The sequence below is a fragment of the Larus michahellis genome, chromosome 7, assembly GCF_964199755.1.
Source record: "Larus michahellis chromosome 7, bLarMic1.1, whole genome shotgun sequence".
NCBI lineage: Eukaryota > Metazoa > Chordata > Aves > Charadriiformes > Laridae > Larus > Larus michahellis.
The window spans coordinates 24469400-24490628 of record NC_133902.1 but is presented as its reverse complement, the minus strand read 5'-3'; the positions used below and the strand labels follow the sequence as shown (position 1 = coordinate 24490628).

General features: G+C 38.8%; 1 protein-coding gene across 5 annotated transcripts in view; it reads right to left on the bottom strand.

The window, feature by feature from the left end:
* MYO1B (myosin IB) overlaps window positions 1–21229 on the bottom strand; it is a 115518-nt gene that overhangs the window by 38378 nt on the left and 55911 nt on the right. For all 5 annotated transcript variants that reach the window (XM_074593928.1, XM_074593931.1, XM_074593930.1 and 2 more), the window contains exons 5-13: window positions 20642–20746; window positions 17630–17676; window positions 14924–14987; window positions 5860–5958; window positions 5402–5505; window positions 4377–4524; window positions 3980–4098; window positions 3117–3203; window positions 2728–2793 (exon numbers count right to left, since the gene is read on the bottom strand). In XM_074593928.1, the coding sequence (XP_074450029.1) occupies window positions 2728–2793; window positions 3117–3203; window positions 3980–4098; window positions 4377–4524; window positions 5402–5505; window positions 5860–5958; window positions 14924–14987; window positions 17630–17676; window positions 20642–20746 (839 nt within the window). The remainder of the gene's footprint in view (window positions 1–2727; window positions 2794–3116; window positions 3204–3979; window positions 4099–4376; window positions 4525–5401; window positions 5506–5859; window positions 5959–14923; window positions 14988–17629; window positions 17677–20641; window positions 20747–21229) is intronic.

The following is a 21229-nucleotide window of genomic DNA, read 5'->3' as shown; positions in this document are numbered from 1 at the left end:
GTGCTGATGATAAAGTTATCTGCTTCCTGAGTAAAAACATGATTAAAGTAGGCCATTTACCTTCAGCATATCAAATAGCTTACAAGTTTAAAACACACGAGTTCACAGATAAGGAAGTATTTCAAATATGTTTTTGCCAAAACACATTCTTTGTAGAGATCATGTTAGTTCTAACCTTCAAGAACAGACATGAAAATCAAAATCTGACTTAAGAATTAGGTTCAAAAGGGAACTGCGCATTTTTAGTCAGTGGTTTTAAGTAATTTATAATTAGATGGATATACTTACTGCCATGAGCTACAACTCAGCTAATATTTTGAACGTTTAGCCACCATGTTTACAAATGTACCACACAGTCCAAATTCCACTATATTTTTAATGTTATAAATCTTATTACATTATTGACTTTTCCTTGAGTTACTGTATTGTGTTAACATTTCATTCATTTATTGATTGGTTTAATATAATTAATTTTAAACAACATACTTTCTGTGAAGTGGTTACTTAAATTCTCAACAATAATTTCTTTTTTAAGCATTTTCTCAAGATCCTTAATAATTTTGTGAGATGCAATCATTTGTTACAAAACTTAACACAAAAATATTTGGCAGGCGTCCTCTTGATTGACCTTACTACGTGACATTCATTCAAGCGACGACAAGACCAGTTACATTTTGTCTACATAGTGTTCATTACAGAATTATTTCATTCAAGGACTGTGACATAACATCATCTTTTGTTCCAAGTAGAGCTGTATAGAAAATAATTTATTAATTTTTTTTGCCTTGAAAGAATATGTTTGCTTTTGATCCAACTAAGAATAAGTCAGCAGTTTCTGATTATAAAATTAACCTGTCTGGAAACACAGGGATGGCTAAGTGGGCAGTACTGCAAACACAGCTGATTCAGGATTTTCTAATGGATGTTTTTTTCTACCATTCACCCTTTGAATTACAATACCACCATGCAGTCCCAATACCAGTAACTGTACTAGTTACCTCTAGAAACCTAAACCAATACATTTCTTTTTCAAATGTCTTAAAATTAAAATACGGTATAATACAAGCCATGTATGTTTCTGGCACGCTACCTGAATCCCATTTTGACTGTTCAGAAATAATTCCGTTTATTTCTGTGATGCTGAACCAAGCTGCTTGGCTGGTGCTCTCGCCACAGGTCTTAACTCACGAGAGGAACAGTCCAGTCTTGTGTGAACGTACTGGTGAATTTGATCCTCTTGAGTCACAAGGCAAAAGTTTCACACCTCTTCCATTGGAACCAATACTCAACACTTAAAGGCCTGAACAATAACTGCCTGTATTTTTTTAAAGCTTTTGAGTTTGTATAAATCAGGAAAGCTACATTGTAATTCAGTATGCAAGCTAAGTGAAAAGAGCCTCGTTTTTACATTTTTCTTCTGGGAAACTACAACTCCTACACTCAACTGCTTTTATGACCTGCTAAGATGTGGAAGTCCTACCAAAAATGAAATTACAGGCACGAAACAACCTGGTTTCTGCAACACCATCCCACAAACACGATTACTCAGTTGGCTTGTGTCCTAGCGTGAGCTTCCGTCTTCCACCTCACCCTACATGTTTATCCTTAAGCAAACATAAAAGAAAGAGCTAGTGAAAACAAGAATCCTGCCCGAAGATGCCAGCACTACCATTCTAGTGTCCAGCTTTCTAAAGGTACGCCAGGGACCGGCTCCAGAGAGAGATCTGGCGCCGAGATCTGCGTTCAGCCACCTGGCCGCTTGCAATATATTGTCATAAATATGCTCTTATGTTTAATGCAAACAATACAACCTAGCTTAGTAAACCCTTGAAGCAAGCATCAGCTCTGTTTTTGCTCTTCACAGGGGTGTTTTGATTTGTACATACTTTGATGTTATGCCTCTGAAATAAAACTTACACCACCCTCCCATATGTAATTACTCTTGTCTGGATTATTCCCATCACCTACACAGTTTAAACATGTTCCCTAGATTTTCAAGAAGGATGTGGGGAAGTGAGTAAGGATTGCAAGGTTTCTACTGATTTTTCTTCCCCGTCGAGTTTCAAGTTTAAACATTAGATACAGTTTCCAGCCGAGATCTATAAATCTCTTAAAATAAACTGTCAGAGTAAGATTTATGAAAAATCCCTCTCCCTGGTGTTCTCTAACCCAATTAAAAATTCCTCTTGTATTGTTTTTGTTTCAGTATACCACCAGTCTAAAAATACTATCATAAGCAAACAGCAGTGAGCCACACATCGTTAGCTAGGAATCGGTACAGAATATTTATTTAAGTGAACCAAGATGAAATGGAATATAATTCCTTGTTTAATTTTGACAGGAAAAAAATGTATAGTTTTTGTTGTGTTTTTTAAAAGATAGAAAGCTCGTTCAAAGGCATCCACAAAATGCCTCAAGGCAGAACTGACATTGCCAGAATTTCTCTTATGCTCAGAACGTATGTCACAACAAAATATATTCAGTTTACCCATCATAAATATTTATTTACCTATGGTGTAAAAACACAAGTTGGGCTTTCATAAATTTTTGTCTCATTTGCCAGACATGCTAAGACACCTCTTTTTGGCTTACTTTTCTAGCATGTTTTTGTCAGAAATGACACACTTGATTCAAATTACATGTGTTCCGATTACACATTTATAAACTACTCTATTGAGTTTTAATAACAGCTCTCACGTTCGATACTTACTATTATAAAGGTCTTACCTCAAAAATTTCAAAGCCGTAGATGTCCAGCACCCCCATTACCTTCTTTCTCACTTTTGTTTGTGCCTTTAAAAAAAATTAAACCTTGAGTCAGTCATGTGTACATTTCATACTTGGGAATCAAGAAAACCCTCTCGTAAGTAGGGTGTCAAATTCTGTAAACTAAAATGTTAAGTATGGTTTCCCAAAATACACTTCACATGGCTATTTTCATAAGCTTAAAAACAGAGCAGACAGCAATTTGTTGAGCTGTGATACAGTTATTCACCTGTACCATTTCTAACACTGTACAACCATGAAAAATGAAATTGGCAAATACGGTTTTACTGTCCACTTTAATTTAAAGGATTCCTATTGATTTTTCTTTTACAGGCACAAAACAACAATACCTTAATGCTCTCATTGATTCTGGTAACAAGCCAAGAAAACAGTCGACTGTACAAATTCTTTGCCAAAGCATCACGGGCGTAATAAGCCTAAACAGAAGAAAGAAGAAAAATGTTATAAATGCCGGGCTAATCCCAAACTTTTTACGTGACTGCCATATCTTAAAGGTGCTATGAAGAGAGCAAGAACGGCTCAGGCAGCAGTGCCTCTGCCAGACCAGGGGTGCCAGGACGCTGGGGCAGCATCGGCTGCTTGCCGGTGCATCCCTCTGCCTTCCAGGCTGCAGGCGAGCTGGAACAGCAGCCACAATCAGGGCGCTCCGACTCCCTTCCTGCTCATCTATTTATCCTCTAAAGACTCACATCCCCCATCCTAATCCTCAGGGGATTCCGTAGTCCTAGAGGGACTTGAGCAGCTGTGGTTAGGGAAATGACATTCCTGCTAGCCTGAGCTGATGAGACACAGGTGGCAATCCCACTGGCTCTGCAGCGTTACAGAAACATAAGCTGGCAGCAGCAGTTTTGCAGCAGCCTGGGGCGTACGGCTCACATGAAATTACACCAGTTGCTCTAAATGAGAACCGTCTGCCACAATACTTTCAACATGCGTTTTGTGCAGAACTGGTCCATTTTATCATTTTCTGCAACATTTTCCTATGCTTTTGAGGTAATTCACACCTAAAAGCAAAACATCCAGTATATTTGAACACTTAGAAACAGCTGAAGAAAAAACACACTTATGTTAATGATATACTTTATTCAGTACAGCCTACTGCATTTTTTATTTGGGCAGTTATGGTTTTGTCTTGTAGAATAAACAGCCATTTAAAACGTTCCTTTCCTTTAAAATCAGAACCTCCTTTTACCTGAGCCACATTTAGTGTTGTTGAAACTTTCTCTTGCTTGGCTTCAACCGTCCGGAAGCTGAAAGCTCTTTCCAATACAGACTGGTCTATACCCGTCAACTCGCAGATTTCCTTGAGTTCTAGCATGAAAAAGGACAGTGTAAATATAATGAATCCTTTTGTATCGTTGCTTTTTCTTTGTCCAAACTCTTAGCTTTTAAGTAGTTCAGTACTTTCCCAAAACAGGTTTTCTTCAACAGAAGTGCCCCCCCATCCACACTCTCCCCCGGCTACCCTGCCAAACAAAGTTGTTAAAAATATGCACCGCATAAGGGAACAGAGTTATTAGTTTTGAAAGCACTTTCTCTTTAGTTATTTATTTATATGTTTTTTCCTCACGTCATTAATCTCATCTTACCATTTTTATCTTTGATTTTACTTTCATCTAAGCCGTTCACACGAGATTCAGGCTTAAATTCAATATTTCCCAATTTCAGAACGGCTGCCACCACTTCAAAAACAGACTGTGTTTCATGATCCATAAAACCAACAATCTGCATTGCATTCTGTAAAGGGGACAGGTAAAATTATGAGATAAAAGAATCTACATTTAAACAGCTCATGCTTGCAAAATTCACCATTTATCTGTATTAGCATAAATTAGAAATGTTTTATAAACACTTTTTGCTACAAAAAGAACATGATATAATTACTATGCTTAGGTAAGTAAGTTTCTTAATATAAAAGGCAGGTTAAAGAAGATCTGGTAGTTAAGCTGGCACGTCAGTCCAGTCTGCTTCTAGGATTCATTCAGTTTCTGAGTTTTTAAAATGCAGTACTATTTTTTAACCACTAAATTTAGTTTATAACCCAATGCAATTTTTCACAGTCAAACAAACAGGAACTGCTGTCTTCTCAGTCCACTCTGTTGTTCTAAAAGCAAGTAACTTTTTGAATCTAAATTTGTATACACTGGGTAACGGGGTCCCGTATTCTTCCTGTAATTCCCTGAGTACAATCAAGCAAAAACATCACGGTAAATCATCTTGAGAACGTCCCAAGCCCTGTTTCTCTTTCACGTTGCTCAGCATCACCTGGTTCAGGAAGCTCAGGCACCGGCATCATAAGCAACTACACAATATAACCTTTTCCATGATCTGATCAAGGAGCCTGGACTTCTGGACTTGGGGGTTTTTCCCCCCCTCCCCTTTTTTTTTTTTGTATTCCCACTAGAATACTCCAGATACTTGGTTCTTTTTATTTTCCAGTTGAAGCCAAGCTTCCCCGCGTAAACATGCTATACCCTAGCACAAACAGCGTGGAGCACTCCAAAAATTACTTGGAAAAGATGGCCCTCTGCTCATGCCAGACCAAGGGCATAAGATCTCTGCGTTACTGTTGAGCCCTTTTGCGGTTTGCACCCAAGCCCCTGCTACTTCTTACCCTAACTGTCCTGAAGTTTGCAGCATCATCCACTCCATTCACTTTGGCAGAATCAAGACCTAGGTAGTTGTATCTGCTGAAGTCCCGCTCCAGTTTGAGTTTGCCTAGTAAATCAAATAAAAATACAGTTAGTAACAGCATACTTGTTAGTAGCTCTTTTATCCCAGAACCAGTATTGTCAAGAACTGTTATTAGCAGGATTAAGTTTTCTTTAAGAATATTTTAATTACAAGCCTTCTGAATAAGAACAGGCTTTCTCCTTTGTTTATAATACATTGCAAAGCCAATTCTGACTCAGATATTTGGATAATACCAAACCATATACTTTATTATTGCCGCCACCAATAATTTCAAAAATGAATCAATATCACATTTCCCACAAAAGATGATGTGGGTGGAACAGCGCATTAAATGTAAAGAAGATTCATAACTGAAAATGGCACGAGGGCAACACTCACAGAGGAAGTCTTCCGAGGCACCGGACAGTATCTGATAGAAAATGTGAAAGTTTCTTTCACCTCTTGGCTGCTTAACAACACGAGACTTCTCTAGCAGATCTAAACAAACAAACAAAATCTCACAGGTCAGTGAAAGGTTGTTGGTGCAAAACACTAATATCAATGTAATCCCCCATCGTTTTTTTATTTCATTGCTTCATATCACCATCATCAAATTAGAAGATGATAAATGGCAGGCACAAACCATTTCACCATGTATTGAATTAGTACATATTTCTCAAATAAGTTATTTGAGCAAGCTGTAAGCCCAGTACACTTCTGAAAGCTGCAGTTTGTGAGCTGCAAAGAAAACTCAGGTCAGGGAGGCAACGTGCTCAAAAGCCGTCATCCAATATACAGTACAACCACAAAATTAAGATTTGGTAAGAATGATTGCGTGGGCGAAGGTTTGAAAAGAACTGAAATGTTAAAAGGCTAGGCACATGAATAATGGGTAAATGAAAGGGGGAAGCCAAATAAAGGAAGAATTTAAACTGAATAATCACATAGCACTTTGTGATCCTCAGGTGCATCAGACTATGAAATAATTCCCAATGGGACCGACAGAAGCTCCACCATAAGACATTTAAAGTGAAATGGAAAAGCAGTGCTTTGAAAAGCATCACTGCGCCGATTGAGTAGTTTAACAAGAAGGTTGCTTTGTCCGCCACCATTAGTGATGGGAACATCTCTAAGCCTTAACAATGAGGGTGGGAATCCGGGCAGACAGCAGAAGCGAACTGACTTGTAACACATCGCAACGTTTCAGACTCTACATCATGTTTACTATGGAGGTGACGATAAAATGGTTGTCCCGCCTGTGCTCCTCTGAAACGCTGGGGCCCCCAGCACATCAGGAGAGGAGAGAGGGATCCAATAAGAGAACCTCTTATTGGACAGGTATCGGTGTCGCTCGCTGCTTTTGTACAAAAAACATGTTATTCCTTCTTATCTCAGTGGCACACAAGGGCTCCACACCATTTTTCCAGATAGCAAACCAACAGTTCCCAGTATACAGTCGTGTCTTCAGCGGCACGAAGACAGAGACATTTAGTGCCTCGTTCCAAGTGCGCAGCAAAGGAGCTCCCGCACGCACCGACCACTACGTACCCACCACAGCTCGCTCTGACTGGGGTTAAGATCTCTCTAAGCTCTGCCCATGCAAGAAGAAAGCCCCAAAGGGTAAATTACCACAGCTTGGATGTCACTCTTCAGAAGAGCTGCCACAAAGTTGAGATCAGGTTTTACAAAGGCAAAACACACAGAACACCAATCCACTGAAGGACATGTGGGGTTGCTAAACACTCCCCCCGCCTGACTACTGTAATACCCGATGCGTACCCTACTATACCTTTCCTCAAATTTCCATTTCTGCTGAAACCAAGCCTGTTTAGCCTTAGCAATCCGGTCAGTTGGAGGCGGTGCTTCGTGCAGCCACCTTTGCGCTGCAGACCCCCCCTCTAGCCCCACCACGGAGGACCAGCCGAGGAGAGGGTGTCTCTGCTCCGGGCTGCAGCCCCCGGGCTCCACCAGCTTTCCGGCATGCCAGGGCTCACCCCAGAGGGAGCATCTGCCCTGGGGTTTGCTGGCTGAACCGAGGAGCAAGGAGGAGCGCAACAGAGTGTGTTCAGATTTTGCCTAGCTCCAGGCAGCGTGTTGCGCCTGTGTTACCCACTGTAATTACCTAAGCTTACACCCCTTTCTCGTGGAATAGGCCAATGGCAACAATGACAAAATTCAGACAGTATTATTAATCTTCTGGTTGCCTTATAGTAGGACAAGTTTCAAATATTTTACACACCACCTGAACTATCTTATTCCATAAACACGCAGTTGCCCGAGAGAAGAACTGTAGTGAGTGCAGCAGGTGACAGTGCACAAAGCTCCCAATGACCAGACCATCTGACAGGGTGAAGGCTCTATGAAGACGAATAACTCTTCACCACTGAATGGGTTGTGTGACCAGGTCAGAACTTCAGCCTTGTTTGAACAGACAATTGTGGTTTTTTTAACTCCATAACCCCCACAGTCTCTTTCCTCCCGTGGTGGCCCTGCGTCAGCACCAGGCAGTTTTGCGCAGGCCGGATGACAAAGTACAGATATACGCAAACAAGTGGCTGTCCCATATTGTCAGCAGCTCATCTTTACATCAGGATTACGGATTCCCACTTTTGTTTTTTCCTTTTTATTGTCTCTTTTTTTTCTTTTCAGATGACTAACATCTGCCGTTTGACGCTACGTCAGAGGGTGCAGGTCTCACCAGCAGCCTGGCATGCACCCTCTCTGCCTTCTCAGTTCACCTAAGGTTGGGGCTCCCCTCCTTGAGGTCCAAACTCAGAGTCATCCTGTACCTAAATAACTTGATCCTCTCTAATTTTACATTCATAACTCCAAGGGAGAGGCTGGTCCACCATCCGAGTGTTAACACTTGGGCTGAGAAAGGCAAGGTGAGCGCCAGGCGGTTCGGAGTCACGCTGGCTGTGAAGGTTCTCCAGTGAAGTGTTGGAACGAATCACAGCCAAATTTCATCTCAAAGAAATAAACAACTTCAGCTCCCGCAGTGGGTACACACACTTCAGGAAATGGCTGTGTTTTCAAAGGATATTGAAGCAATGCAGTTTGTGAAGCGGTTTGGCTTATTTGGGTTTAAAAATATTCTATATATAAATTTACTCAAACGCTGCCACAAAAGCTCATCTACATAACCTGGCAAAATATTACATGTAAACCTTCTTCTAATTACATACATGCCTTCAGCAGATTTAACAGTTTCTCAAGCATATGTCAAATGAGCTATGTTAGACGGATAACTAACTTCGATTTTTCACTGCAGTTTATCTTATTTATACCTTTTTAGAAGAAAGGAGGTTAACTAATTAAGTTGGCTTTCCAAAGTCCCAATATTCCATATTCTGTCAGCCTTCGTAATTGAGGAAAAAGGCTCCAGAAAGCAGCTACCGACAGAAAATCAGGCATTTACCTTAAAGCAGCTGTTACCAATTCTTTTTAAAGCTGTATTCATTCTCTGCTTTTCTTTTATGCCCACATGCAGACTGAAATCAGACTGGTAGAAAAGATCCAGACCATCTGTCCTACTCTTAAGAAAACCTTCCCTTTGTTTGCCCTAATTAGCATTTTAATAAATCAACCAAATATATTTTCCTTAAAGCAACTACTGCACAACCAGTAACTTTTGTGTTAGCTCTCGCATGATTACAAATTCTGCGGATTGAACAGTCAAAAGAGAAGACACAAAGATGCACATCAGGTTTCTGCACGCACCCACTTGGTAATTCTGTTTACAGTGGCATGTGTGGACAGGTGGTGCCTATCTATATGAAAACCCACACAAGCAAAAACCCCAAAACTCTATGCATGTTACATTTTTTTATATAGTCTATATAAATTATGTATAGGGGCTACACAGCATTATCTAGTGAGAACATACAGAACTACACATGGTGTACTTGAGGACTGGGTATTCTTCCTGCATTATCTAACAATGCTCCTGCTTGAACTGAAGCACTTAACATGTTGTGTGTATCAAAGCAACTGTAAAAATCAAATTGCTTTGGAAAGGTCCAACCTGGAAACACTTCTTAAATCATATTGTTTGAATATTCATTGATTCAGATCACTCAAAATCCAGCTACATTCCACAGGTTCTGACTAATTCCCGTTCCTAGATAACACTGGTTTAAATCAAGAGATCTGTGTAAGCATCCATCCTGCTAAACCACTCAATATGGAAAAAAAAAATAAAAAAAAAAAGGAAAAATGATGCTGAACACTCCTGTCAACTCTAATGTACAAATTTAGAGGATTTACTTTTGGTTACTTGACCCATGAACTTGATTCAATCCAGAAAAATTTAGGAACTTTGTATTTCTCGAAATGTAGTAGAAATTGAATGAACATTCAAGAAAGGAATAAGTAAACACTGCAAACAAAAAATGACACTACCTGGGTACATTCTGAAAAATCTAGGAAAAGTTTGGTTGAGTCATATTCTTTTCAGCAGGCCATGACCAAGGACCTTTTTAGCTATTCAGCCCAAGTTACAGAACATTTTCTAGTCACGGAAGCTTATCTCTACACCCACGTGATGTTAAATTATGTTTTCTGTTTTCCTACCTTGATCGTTCAGCTGTCATAAAACAAAAAAGGCACCAGTGAAAAAGAAAACACAGTAGTCATTTCTCAGGAACTTTTTCACATTATTCCCACCAAGTTTATATTAATGTTCTCTTGAATGAAATGACTCATAATTGTATCAAACAAAAACTACTATGTGGGCAGTATGTGCAGTGAAAATACAATGGTTGCACATTTTAAGAGTGTTAAATCCTCATTACTCAAGTAATAAATGATGTTTAAAATTGTGCTAATCAAAATGTTTCATATTGTTTGGTTGGGGTTTTTTTTAACACTTCCTAATTTAGGCAAGGCAATTGCCTAAATGGTGGCAACTGTGCTAACTAGAACACCAAGGGAGATGTCGCAACAGTTAAGATTAAAAATAAATCAACAAGAATGAGTATCTCTTTCCATAATGTCTAATTGTAAAATCTGTGTAATATTTCCCTGAGCAAAGGAGATCGCTAACAGCAATCACATAACTAAAACCAACAGCCGGGTTGTTGATTTCTCAGTGAGTGGGTAATTACTTTTGTCTTTTAAAATGAACAAACAAGTTGTAAAGAAGAACGAGTTGTAAAGTTATCACTATCACTTCGGTAATTTAAAAAAGTTGTTGCTTTCAATAAACATCATAGATTTCTTTCATGTTATTGTTGGAAAAAATGGCAAAACGAGGCCCTTTTTTAATCCCTTGTTATTTGCACTCTAAGTACACTGTGCCAGTTAAAAACGGCTTTTCAAAAGCAGGCATTACATATACTGTACTTCACCTGCACCACTGTTGTCTTCTCGTTAATCATTAAATCACTGAAGGGCTCAGGCAGATTAGTAAAGATCCCCTAATGCTAAAAAGCTAGGTATCTTTCAGCAGGAAATCCCAGGGGAAACGTGAAAATTTAAGACTTATTAAATATTAAAGAGACAGAATATTTAAGACATTAAATATTCTGGGAAAACTACTGTAAGATCTCTACTTTTGAAAAGGTCTAAACAACTGCAATGATGAAACATTTTGGACTGTATTATGCAAAACCATTTCAACCATAAAATTTAGTGTACACAAAACCGGTCACAAAACTAACGAAGCAAGTGCGCACGCAAACGTCACCTGGAATACAAAACAGATGCAGCATCTGTGCATCAAGAGTCATTATTTTAGAGCTGTACAAGTTATTGCAATTAGCACCTATCCCTTTTTAAAACAAACACACCCATTTTTACATGAAATACATATTATTCTATAACTACAGAAGAATAGCCGTTTCTTTTCTGCTTTTCTCCTGCTTCCATCCCCACTACCATGGTAGTTACAATAAACGGAAAACTAACAATAGTACTGATGGTTTCTGTAATTTATTTCCACAGTATTATACCCAGGTGAAAAAAGTTAATTACCCAATATTCCAACTGTCTTTCTTGACAAGTGCTCTGGAAAAAGCGTGTAAGCGCTGGCAAGAGTGTTCACTGCAACAGCAGCAGCTGTAAACACCCCCCGGGAGGACAGGAAGAGCAGATACACCTCATACTCAATTCAGTGAGAGAAAATGTAAATGCAATTTACCTGTTTGTAAATGCATTTTAGAGCCACGGCATAACTGTGAGCAGGGTTTGTTACAAAACAGTGATGGGATATCTACAGTCACAGGCGAGAATACGGCAAGGATTTAGTGTTCAGGAGAGCTCACAAGAGTAATTTGGGCTTCCTAACCCCACACAGGTCAATCAGGTCCGCTTGTGAACGGATGGGCTGGTTGTTAGCTTGCACTGGGGCTGTGCACCTCACCTTACACAGATTGCAGCATCTCCCACCCATTAGGAAAACCGGCTGGGACCTTCACAGAAAACTAACAAAAAGGAAGGATTCAAACGACTCAGGCTTACCACATACCTCCTCTTCTCAGCCCTTATTCACCCTTCTGCTCGCCCCCACGTCTCACTTGCTGCTGACGTAGGACCAAACAAGTACAACACATGCTACCTGAAATCATTTTTCTTTTGTAGTCTAACAGGAAGAAATTCCTGACTCAAGTAATATACTTAAAGATCGTATAAATCACATTCATCTCAAATTTTCCACTCTCAGTTTCTTTTTATGACTGTACATCATGATATAGCAATATGTCAAATACCTTACAAATCAGTGCACTGAGAAGCTGCGAGCAGCTATGTAATATAACGAGTCTATTATGTATTTTACACTGTCCAAACGTAAAATTGTCTTCAATTTGGGAACATACCGGTTCACTGCAATGAACCATTCACTGCATTGAATGGAACATACCATTCACTGCAAACTGGACAGGAGAGACATGCAGTATGCACTGCCATGATAATTTTACCCTCTAGCTCCATCCTGTGAAAGGTTCACTTGCAGGTTAACCCCTGTCATTAAGAAGTAAGAGCTCATTGAAAGACACCAGAGAATGGCCCAAGAGAAGGTCACCATAGCATCAGCCGCTACACGAAGGGTGACAGGCAGATTGATTAGCCTTTCACAGAGCTTCATAGCATTTTAGAGTAGGACAGACCAGACCATTTCAAAACAAGACGTTTAAAGCTAATGGGTCGCTGCTTATCTTTACCAGTCTGATAAAATCAGTCACTTGTTTTCATTACCCTTTTTGCCACCAAAATAAGCTAGATGTTCAACGTGGCTGCTTACAGCCACGCATAGTAGGAAATACAGCTTAGTGACATAGGCTGTGATCCAAAAAGCCCACGAACTTCATTGGTGTTTGGAAATCAAGCTCATCAGATACAACTATTAAAGTTCAATCAAAATACTATTATATCATCTTCACATCCTGTTAACACCAAACCAACAGATGGTCAGAAAGCAAAGAATATTTATGAATACACTAACCATACTTTTCTTTTTAAGGATCAGAAACTTCAGCACTATTTGATTTCCTACTTAATGAATTAAGAAAACAAATCCTAAATTTGACTAAAACCAGAGTAAAAGGTAAGTGGCATAAAAGAATTTCAGGCCCTGATATTCCCAGAGTGGTGATACCTCACAACAGAAATATTTCTGTTGCAATGCAATGCTGCAGATGTGTGGAAAAGATCTAAGGCAGGAAAACAAACTTGCTTCAAAACTGTACAGAATTCAAACTCTCTTTAAAGACGGATGAACTATCAAATGTTGCGAACTTTAAATCAAAGATGAGATACATTAACTCTCAGCTATGGGAAATCAGTATTTACTTGTGACGTACCCTGTGTCAAGTATGGGGTGTTTCATAGTTCAACAAGTAACATCTTTTCCACAACAGGGCTTACACATAAGATCTTCATTTTTAAATTTAAATTCATCATCTTCCTATTACATATTTATTAAATGTGAGAAGACAGGGAGCATGCCTAAAATAGGCATCTTTTAGGAAGATCTAAAAATATGGCCGCCCTTGATTACATATGTCATCACATCATTATAATTACATGTAATGTTATAATTACAACATGCAAAGATTTATAAGGCAGATAAACTATAGACTAACTATTTGGATCGCCTTTTGATATGACACAATATTTTAATTAGATGACTCAGCAGAGCACTTTCAAAGACAAACTGTTGAACGACCACTCTACAAAGCAGGGTTTGTTTTAAGTATCTATTTTGAATGTGAAACAAAAAGAAACAAACAACACAGCTAGCCTGCTAGAATCTCTTTGTTCTCATTTAATTATTGACGAATACACTGAGTATGTTTGGCCTCTAATTTCATTGACTACCCAATGTCAAATTTAATAGATAGCCATAAACACTTAAATAGTGACTGCTTTGAGTGTCAAGATCTACTCTGTCACAAAAATCATGCTCTTTCAGGCATGGTTCCAAAAGGTGACCTGGTCCAGAAAAAACATTTGCCCTATGAAAAAAACCAAAGCCTATATTTACGCATAAAATTCTTCACAATGTTTTAAAATGCTTATGTTATATATGGAGAGTTCGGTTCACCTTGGATGGATTCTCATTATTTCACAACCAGTAAAATGCCAATGGAGTCAAAAGTCAGTCTTTAGAAACAGCGATGAATTTGGCTGAGTGGGAAAAGAGGTCAAGGCGAGATCAGTGACACCTAGTCACTCGCTGCCCTCCTCCATCCCTTTTCAAAAATAAGAAAAGCAAACAAACAGAGCTTTATATAGCACAGAAGAGCAATTTCTTTTAAAAGCTGCATTTAAACTCTCGAAAGGAAAGCAAGTCAAAGCATCCTGGGCTGGCATTCAGTTCCCAGCCTCTCTCTTCCCCACAGAGTGATGGTTAGAATTTCTGAATCGCTCTATGTTTCATAGCACAACAACATACGTCAAGTTACAACCTCCGAGGCCACCCCTGTCTCCCTAAACTCGACAGCTGTTCATCCTCTCTCATAATAAGTCTTTTCCTACACCGTGAGGTATGTTAAAATTAGTATGGCACGCTTTGATTCCAAATAAACATACTCACCTCATGGTGATCTCCAGCATACCTTGTATCACTCTTACAAATTACAAAACAGCGTATCTCAGACATCATCTACCCTAAATACGTAACCCATCAAATCAAGTAACAGGACTGATCTGGGGGATTCAAGTATTGAAAGAGCCTCAGATACCCTTATCCATCTGGCTACCAGCTTCAGAGACAATAACGAGGCACATTACTCAGTACCTTTTAAACAATACAGGACATTTTATTCATGCTTACTTCTCCACGTCTGCTTTCACGTACTTTAAGGTACACTACTCAGCAGAAAATTAAAAAGCAGAATTTATCACATAATGGAGAGAGATTTGATTAGACAAACACAGCTGATCTTTTCAATAATTTAACCATCTTCCTTTTGAACCAAACATTTTAAGGTGTTAATATGCTGACACCAAGAGTAATACTCACAGTTGCTTATAACTCCTCCAAGTGGGTCACCCTTGAAATCAAACTCAATATCCATGTATTTTCCCTGTGAAAGAAGCATATTTTAAGACTTTCATTTCTGTGTAAGCAAAACTGCTCAAGATATTTTTAAATAAATTAGTTGGCTGTTTTTACAGGCTAAAAGAGCAATCTGGCAACCTCCTCTACACTCCGTCAGATTTTGAAAAACAGAAAATGATTCAAAGCTTCTAAGACAACTGCATTATCACAGTCAGAGATCTTCATGAGAAGAGCTTTAATCAGGTTTGTAATGCAACCCAGTACTTTGCTCAGTTTCTAAGGCTTTATGAAGAAAAAGCACGTCATACAAACTTTCACCACAAGACCAAGAACACCAAGCAATACTTGTGGCCGTGTAGGTATTATCACGCTTATTAACATAAGAATGCAGGAAAAAGTTATTTTCCACGCAAACTTATTTTCTCAGTGTAAAATCTTCCAGGAGCGTGAATCAAGGCAGTTGAAGGATAGCCGCTCAGTTTGGCTTTAAGGACTGGCTGGCAATGATTACTGTTAGTAATCGTGGGGTGTCTGTCCCTAAGCGTGTGCCTGCCTTGTAAAAGTGATGGATTTTTCCCACTGAACTCTTTCCCTCGTAACTCAGGAGACCAGAGGCAACAATTAACAGACTGTCACCACAAAGGCGATTTCATTTTCAGCTGTACTGCCGCAGTGTGTTTCCTTGACTTCTGTTTGACTTTTCCACATCGCAGAAGATCGCTCTGGTCTTTGCATCATTTTAATTTATATGACAAGCGTTTAATGTAGTAAGAGCTATGTTTAACAGTGACAAAATGGATAGACCCACACTGTGTAGAAAAGGCAAAAGCACTGCAGCTCACATTGGCAAGGAAGTTTAGAAAGATAAAAACTGCTGGTAGTAATTCAAACAAATTCCGCAAACCATGCAGAGAAATGATCTCACCAGCCTCTGGTGCTTACTTAACAGAGGACAAAAACAACCTATTGAAAAGAGAAGCCTTGTGTTTGTACTTCCTTATTCACTGCATTTAGGAAGAGTTTTGTTTCCTTCTTTGTCTTTTGATTTTAATTACAGAACACAAAAAACACGCACTTTACATTGACTCCCTCAAAGATGTTTTCTAATTTACTGGCTATTTGTCAAGATTGGCTTGACTCTGTTTAAAATCTATTCTTTTCCTTGCTGCCAGCTGAGGCTGGCTAGACAGGACAGTACTTGTACTTTCTTGTTTGAAGTTAATTCTGAGCTGATTCAAGTTTCTGAGATAAAGAATTGAATCAGATAATTAAATTTTAATTTCCCAAGGACTGGGCCAGCTGGATGTTTCCAAAATTATTTTTAGCTTTGTGTTTATAAGCAAGGACTTGAACAGCAAAATAGTATTTGGTTACACTTTGTCCTGGAAAGACTTCTGTTTGCAAATGGCACCTCTTCTCTTCTTCGCTGTCTCCTCCTCCTTTCTGCAGTACATCATCTCTGACAGTAGCATTTTTTCTACCCTTTCTACCCAAAAATATTTTCTACAGTGCCTCAAATTTTGGCCCTGACCTTGTGATGAAGACCCTTCATTCAGTTCACAAGCAGGGGCTTGACAGCTGCAGAAGGAGCATTCATAGCCATGGAGAACAATACCATCAATACTCAAGAATCAGAAGGGAAGGGGAGAGAAGTCTCCCGTGTGGAAAAAAAGCCCCTCTCCAGTGTCACAATATCGCAGGCTTTCATCCATTTGCTTTTACTCGCAATGCACCATTTTCCCAATGTATTAATTTGTCTACTTTACACATCTCACAATATTACTCTTCTGCACGCAAGTGAGCAAATCACAAAGTCGCATTTAGTCTTCGGATTTTAGCAGAAGAAACTATGATGAGTACTCACACTTCTGAATCTCCCAACTCCAGCTTCAACTTTTTTTTTTTTTGTCAATTGTTAATTCCTATAATTTCACATTCGGTTTCATGCTAAAAAAGCCTGAATTTAACCAGTTGATTATAAAGAACTTAGGCAAATAAGTAAATGTTAAAAATGTTTATATTAAAACTAAACTTGTAAACACAGGTTGAAACATCATAGAAAGAAAATGAGAACCTGAAGTAGCAATTTTAACAAAAAAACCTATACATATGGATAGAAAACGAGATCACATAGAAAGATCCACTTGCTAAGCAGACGAGTTGCTAGGCACATGGTCGCTGACATTAAAGCCACCAGTGCCAGATAATTAACGAATCCAGCTGCGCTGTAATTATGTTTTCATCCAATCACAGAATGTCACATCCGAATTTTTTTCCTTTTCTTTTTTTTTTTTTTTTTTTAGCTTCTACTTTGAGTCTCAATAGAACTCTATGCCCACATCAGAAACCAACAAGGTTTCTGACAAGGAGGTGAAACATCTTTTAAAAAGAGGGGTGACTGCTAATAATGCACTACTAACACATTGGGGAAGGAGAACGTGCTCAAATGTACAAAATGAAGCACTGATTGCTGCTGAAGGTGGTTGCCTTCTCCAAACACCACAGTCCTCAGACAACTACCGGAAAGTTTTCTCTCCAAGTCATTCATTCCCTCCTTACAGATGCCTTAATGGCTGATACAATGTAAAAGACAAATAGCCAACAATGTAACCAACAACATAATTGCCCTAAACGGAATTAAAATTCAGTCTTAAAGAAAATACTTACAAATCTAGAGGAGTTGTCATTCCTCACAGTTTTGGCATTTCCAAAAGCTGGAGAAAGAGAAAAACAAATATGACAACCAAACTTATCGGAAAAGAAAAATATTTAAATGCTAAAATATCTACGACTTTTATGTATTTAAAGGAATCTTAGACCGCTGAGAAGCAATTACCCTGTTCATTGTATGGGTATCAGTCGCCGGGGACAGAGAGAGTGTGACAGACATGATCACAAATGAGAAAACACCTATGGAAGTCCAAAGAAGTTTCATCTCAACACTTCCTTTGTTTAAAAAAGTGAAAGAAAAACACACAAAGGGAAATGGTTCCAAGACAAAACTGCACCTGGATTGAGCGCATATCCTGGGGTGTTGAATCATCAAATTTAAAATTTTATTACCCAAATAACTTTATATATAGGAAATACTTCTTTCTCTTCAATTCAGAGAAAGAAATGAGTCTTAGTTCCCAGAACTGAAGATGGTAAAAGATGGAGGCCAGAACTGCGGAAATTACAGAATGAAACTTAAAAATTCTTTGCACAGGACAGTTTAATCAATGCTCTGGAACAGATTTATTTACACTATTCCCACACATATACACTAGCTTAAGCTGAATATTAATCAGCTGAAATAAGCCTGATTTACAATGGAAGTTTAGCACGCTTTCTTCAGCTTGACCTAAACTCGCTTTTTGAGTAGTTTGGTTTTAATTTCTTTAGCTAAAGTTTTATGAGAATGAAAACTCTCCAAGAAAGGACTTCCCAGGGCTACATTCAGATGGGCAGCCGCCCGCTTAGAACACAGGCAGGACAAGAACTCAGACTGGAGGACAATTCAAGCTCTAAACATCACACACTGTCAAAGTACATGGAGTCCAGCAGGAGTGTCCCTACATTATTAAGTATATCACTCCTGCTCTAACAAGAGAGTTTATTTATCCCAGTATTTATTTATATAGCATATATACTTTCAAAGATCAAGTCAAGTCAATGTTTTTTGGATAGAAATAAATACATGCTTTTAGGCTTCAACAAACTTGCATGAGTAGACTTATTCTTGATCAAAGAACTGAAGCCAAAAGGAAAAGTTTGTTGCTCCTGAAGGCCAAGGATAAGTGAAAGAATTGTTTTAAAAATCTTTATGCCCTGCAATAAATCATCTTTTCAACAACGAAATCTCTGAGCTGCATTTTCTTAAACACAGTGCTGAACAGTAGAGTCATTTATAACTGCACAGAACCAAGCACAAACGTTTCATTATAAAGCATGAGACACATTCCGCAGTTTTCCTTTAAGTTCATTGTTTCAAAAAATTAATTTACAGTAGCAACTGTAGTTAAAAAAAAAATCCCACAAGATAAATTATGCATATGTAACATTTATGTCATTTTCTTGCACTGCAGCTCAACTGAAACAGAGCTACATAACCAAAGAAAAATAAATCTAACCACAAACGTTTAATTTCCATCTAAAACGTATACGCGCAGCCAGGCTTGAGCAGCAGTCTCATGGAATAATCCAGTGTCCCACCTTCCAGCAAGCTAATTAGGCAGCTACCAGCACACCGAGTAGAACAAATAATACCTTAAAACGATAAGGCACTCTTCTGCAAGCTTAGTCTATTTCTCTTGCATTAAAAGAAAGATTCAGAAACCAACAAGAAATTCAATACGTTTGTCAGTCCCTGGGGAACAATCCAGCTTTGGGAAGAAAAAGCTCCCTACTTTGCATACAGTTTACACCTGAAATCTGCCTTCCAGGACGGTGATAAAAGCAACACAGCTCTTCTCTGTGAATCCCAAACAATGGAAGATTGCAATCCCCCCACTCAGCTTTCAGTGGAACATATCTGATCAAAGAAAGGCCTATCCAACCTTTTTATTATTCTTAAATTTTAACATTTCATCCTTTCTTTACAAGTCTTTGCTTACAATTCTGGGGGTTTTTTGTACAGTCAATGACCACATTTTACCCATCCAGTTCACCACTGCTGTCAGCCCACTTTTTCATTCCCTTCCCTTTTTTTTATTCCCCCCCACAACGCCCCGTTCTCACTTGTAGAGCGCTTGCTCCCTGTAGACTCCAAATTACCGCTTATATGTATAAGATAGCAAGGCAATAAATAAGATGTTGACACTCAACAGTCTTACAAACCCTGCATATCATCTGGCCCTAATGCAAAATTATTGTACAAGAGCCGTGAGGATTTGTCTCAGCACCACAATAGCTTAAAAGAACTGTGGGAAAGACTGAGCCAGGAATCAACACAATAGACTTAAATAAGTCAACGCTAACCAAGGCACTTCTGAAGGCAATTATTAGACAATGGGACAAAACTGCAAGCTTTCGGGATCATATATCCTATCTCCAGGAAAAATGAAGATCCTGTTTCTGGCAGGCTATGTCTTTAAATTAAAATGACTAATTAAAAAAAAAAAAAAAAAAAAAAGAAGTCTTTCATGGGAGAGCAGGAAAGGCAGTTGTCAGGAAGACGGGCCAAGAGAGTCACCAGATGTAGGGAACAATAAGTCTCAGGGAAAAACAGGCATGCATATGGATTGGCTTAGTCTTTTCTAAGACACATTTCTTCACCCTTTTTTTTCTAAAAGAAAAATAATGCTTTACAGAGCTTGTTTGTTTACTAGAGACTATAATAATATAATTTGGAAGGAAATGAATCAGAGGGACTGAAGTTAAGGCTTTTGATACAGCCAAGCATCATCAAGGCAGGGTTAAGAAAGGGTACGCCCTCAGAGAGCAGCAGCAGGAGTCTGGGAAATATGACCTAACTTCCTAAGCTCTCCCTTCATGAAGGAAACAGTTTTCTTCTCAAGAAAACCTCTCTGTAACCGAATAAAATCTTGTAGCTGTCTTCACAGAAAGCATCTCCTACGGCTTCGGACACCAATTAACAATAAAACAACAGCAGATACAGTTTTCCAAACCAGCTCAGCAGGGATGCTGATACACACGGAGGTAATATGCTCATAAATGCTCTATGAATGAGATTCTTACCTTCAAGAACTGGATTTGACTGCAAAAGTTGTTCTTTGACTTGATTAACCTCTGCCCCTTTTCCACACACAGCAGCTACATACGACATGACAAGTTTGCTTGCCTCTGTCAGGGGAGAGCAAAATAAAACAGCGATAAGTATTGGCAAATAGGCTCGATCTCCATCACTTTTTCACCATGCCAGACAGGAACCGTAAGCACGTTTCATTTCAGTTGTCTTCTACACTGTTGTACCATCTGGAAATGAGGAAGGAGCATATCCTGCTCTGATACTCGTGCCATTACATCAGCAGCCCTCTTGACTTAAATACCTAGAGCCTTCCCAAGCTGAAGAAGCCACCAGTGACGTTACCTGCCAGTTTTGCGTTTAGCCTCAGTAAGAGAGGTATTCAGTAAGGAAAGAACATTATCCCTAGCTGACACATTGGAAATGTTTTAATCTAACCTAAAAAAAACCAAGCCCAAGCAGCTTCAAGATGCAAAATTCAATTGCTTTATATCAGCAGATACACAATAACACAAGTGTAAACATACAACACTATACATACGTAATTACAACTCTAAAGTACAAGTAAATGAATAACTGCA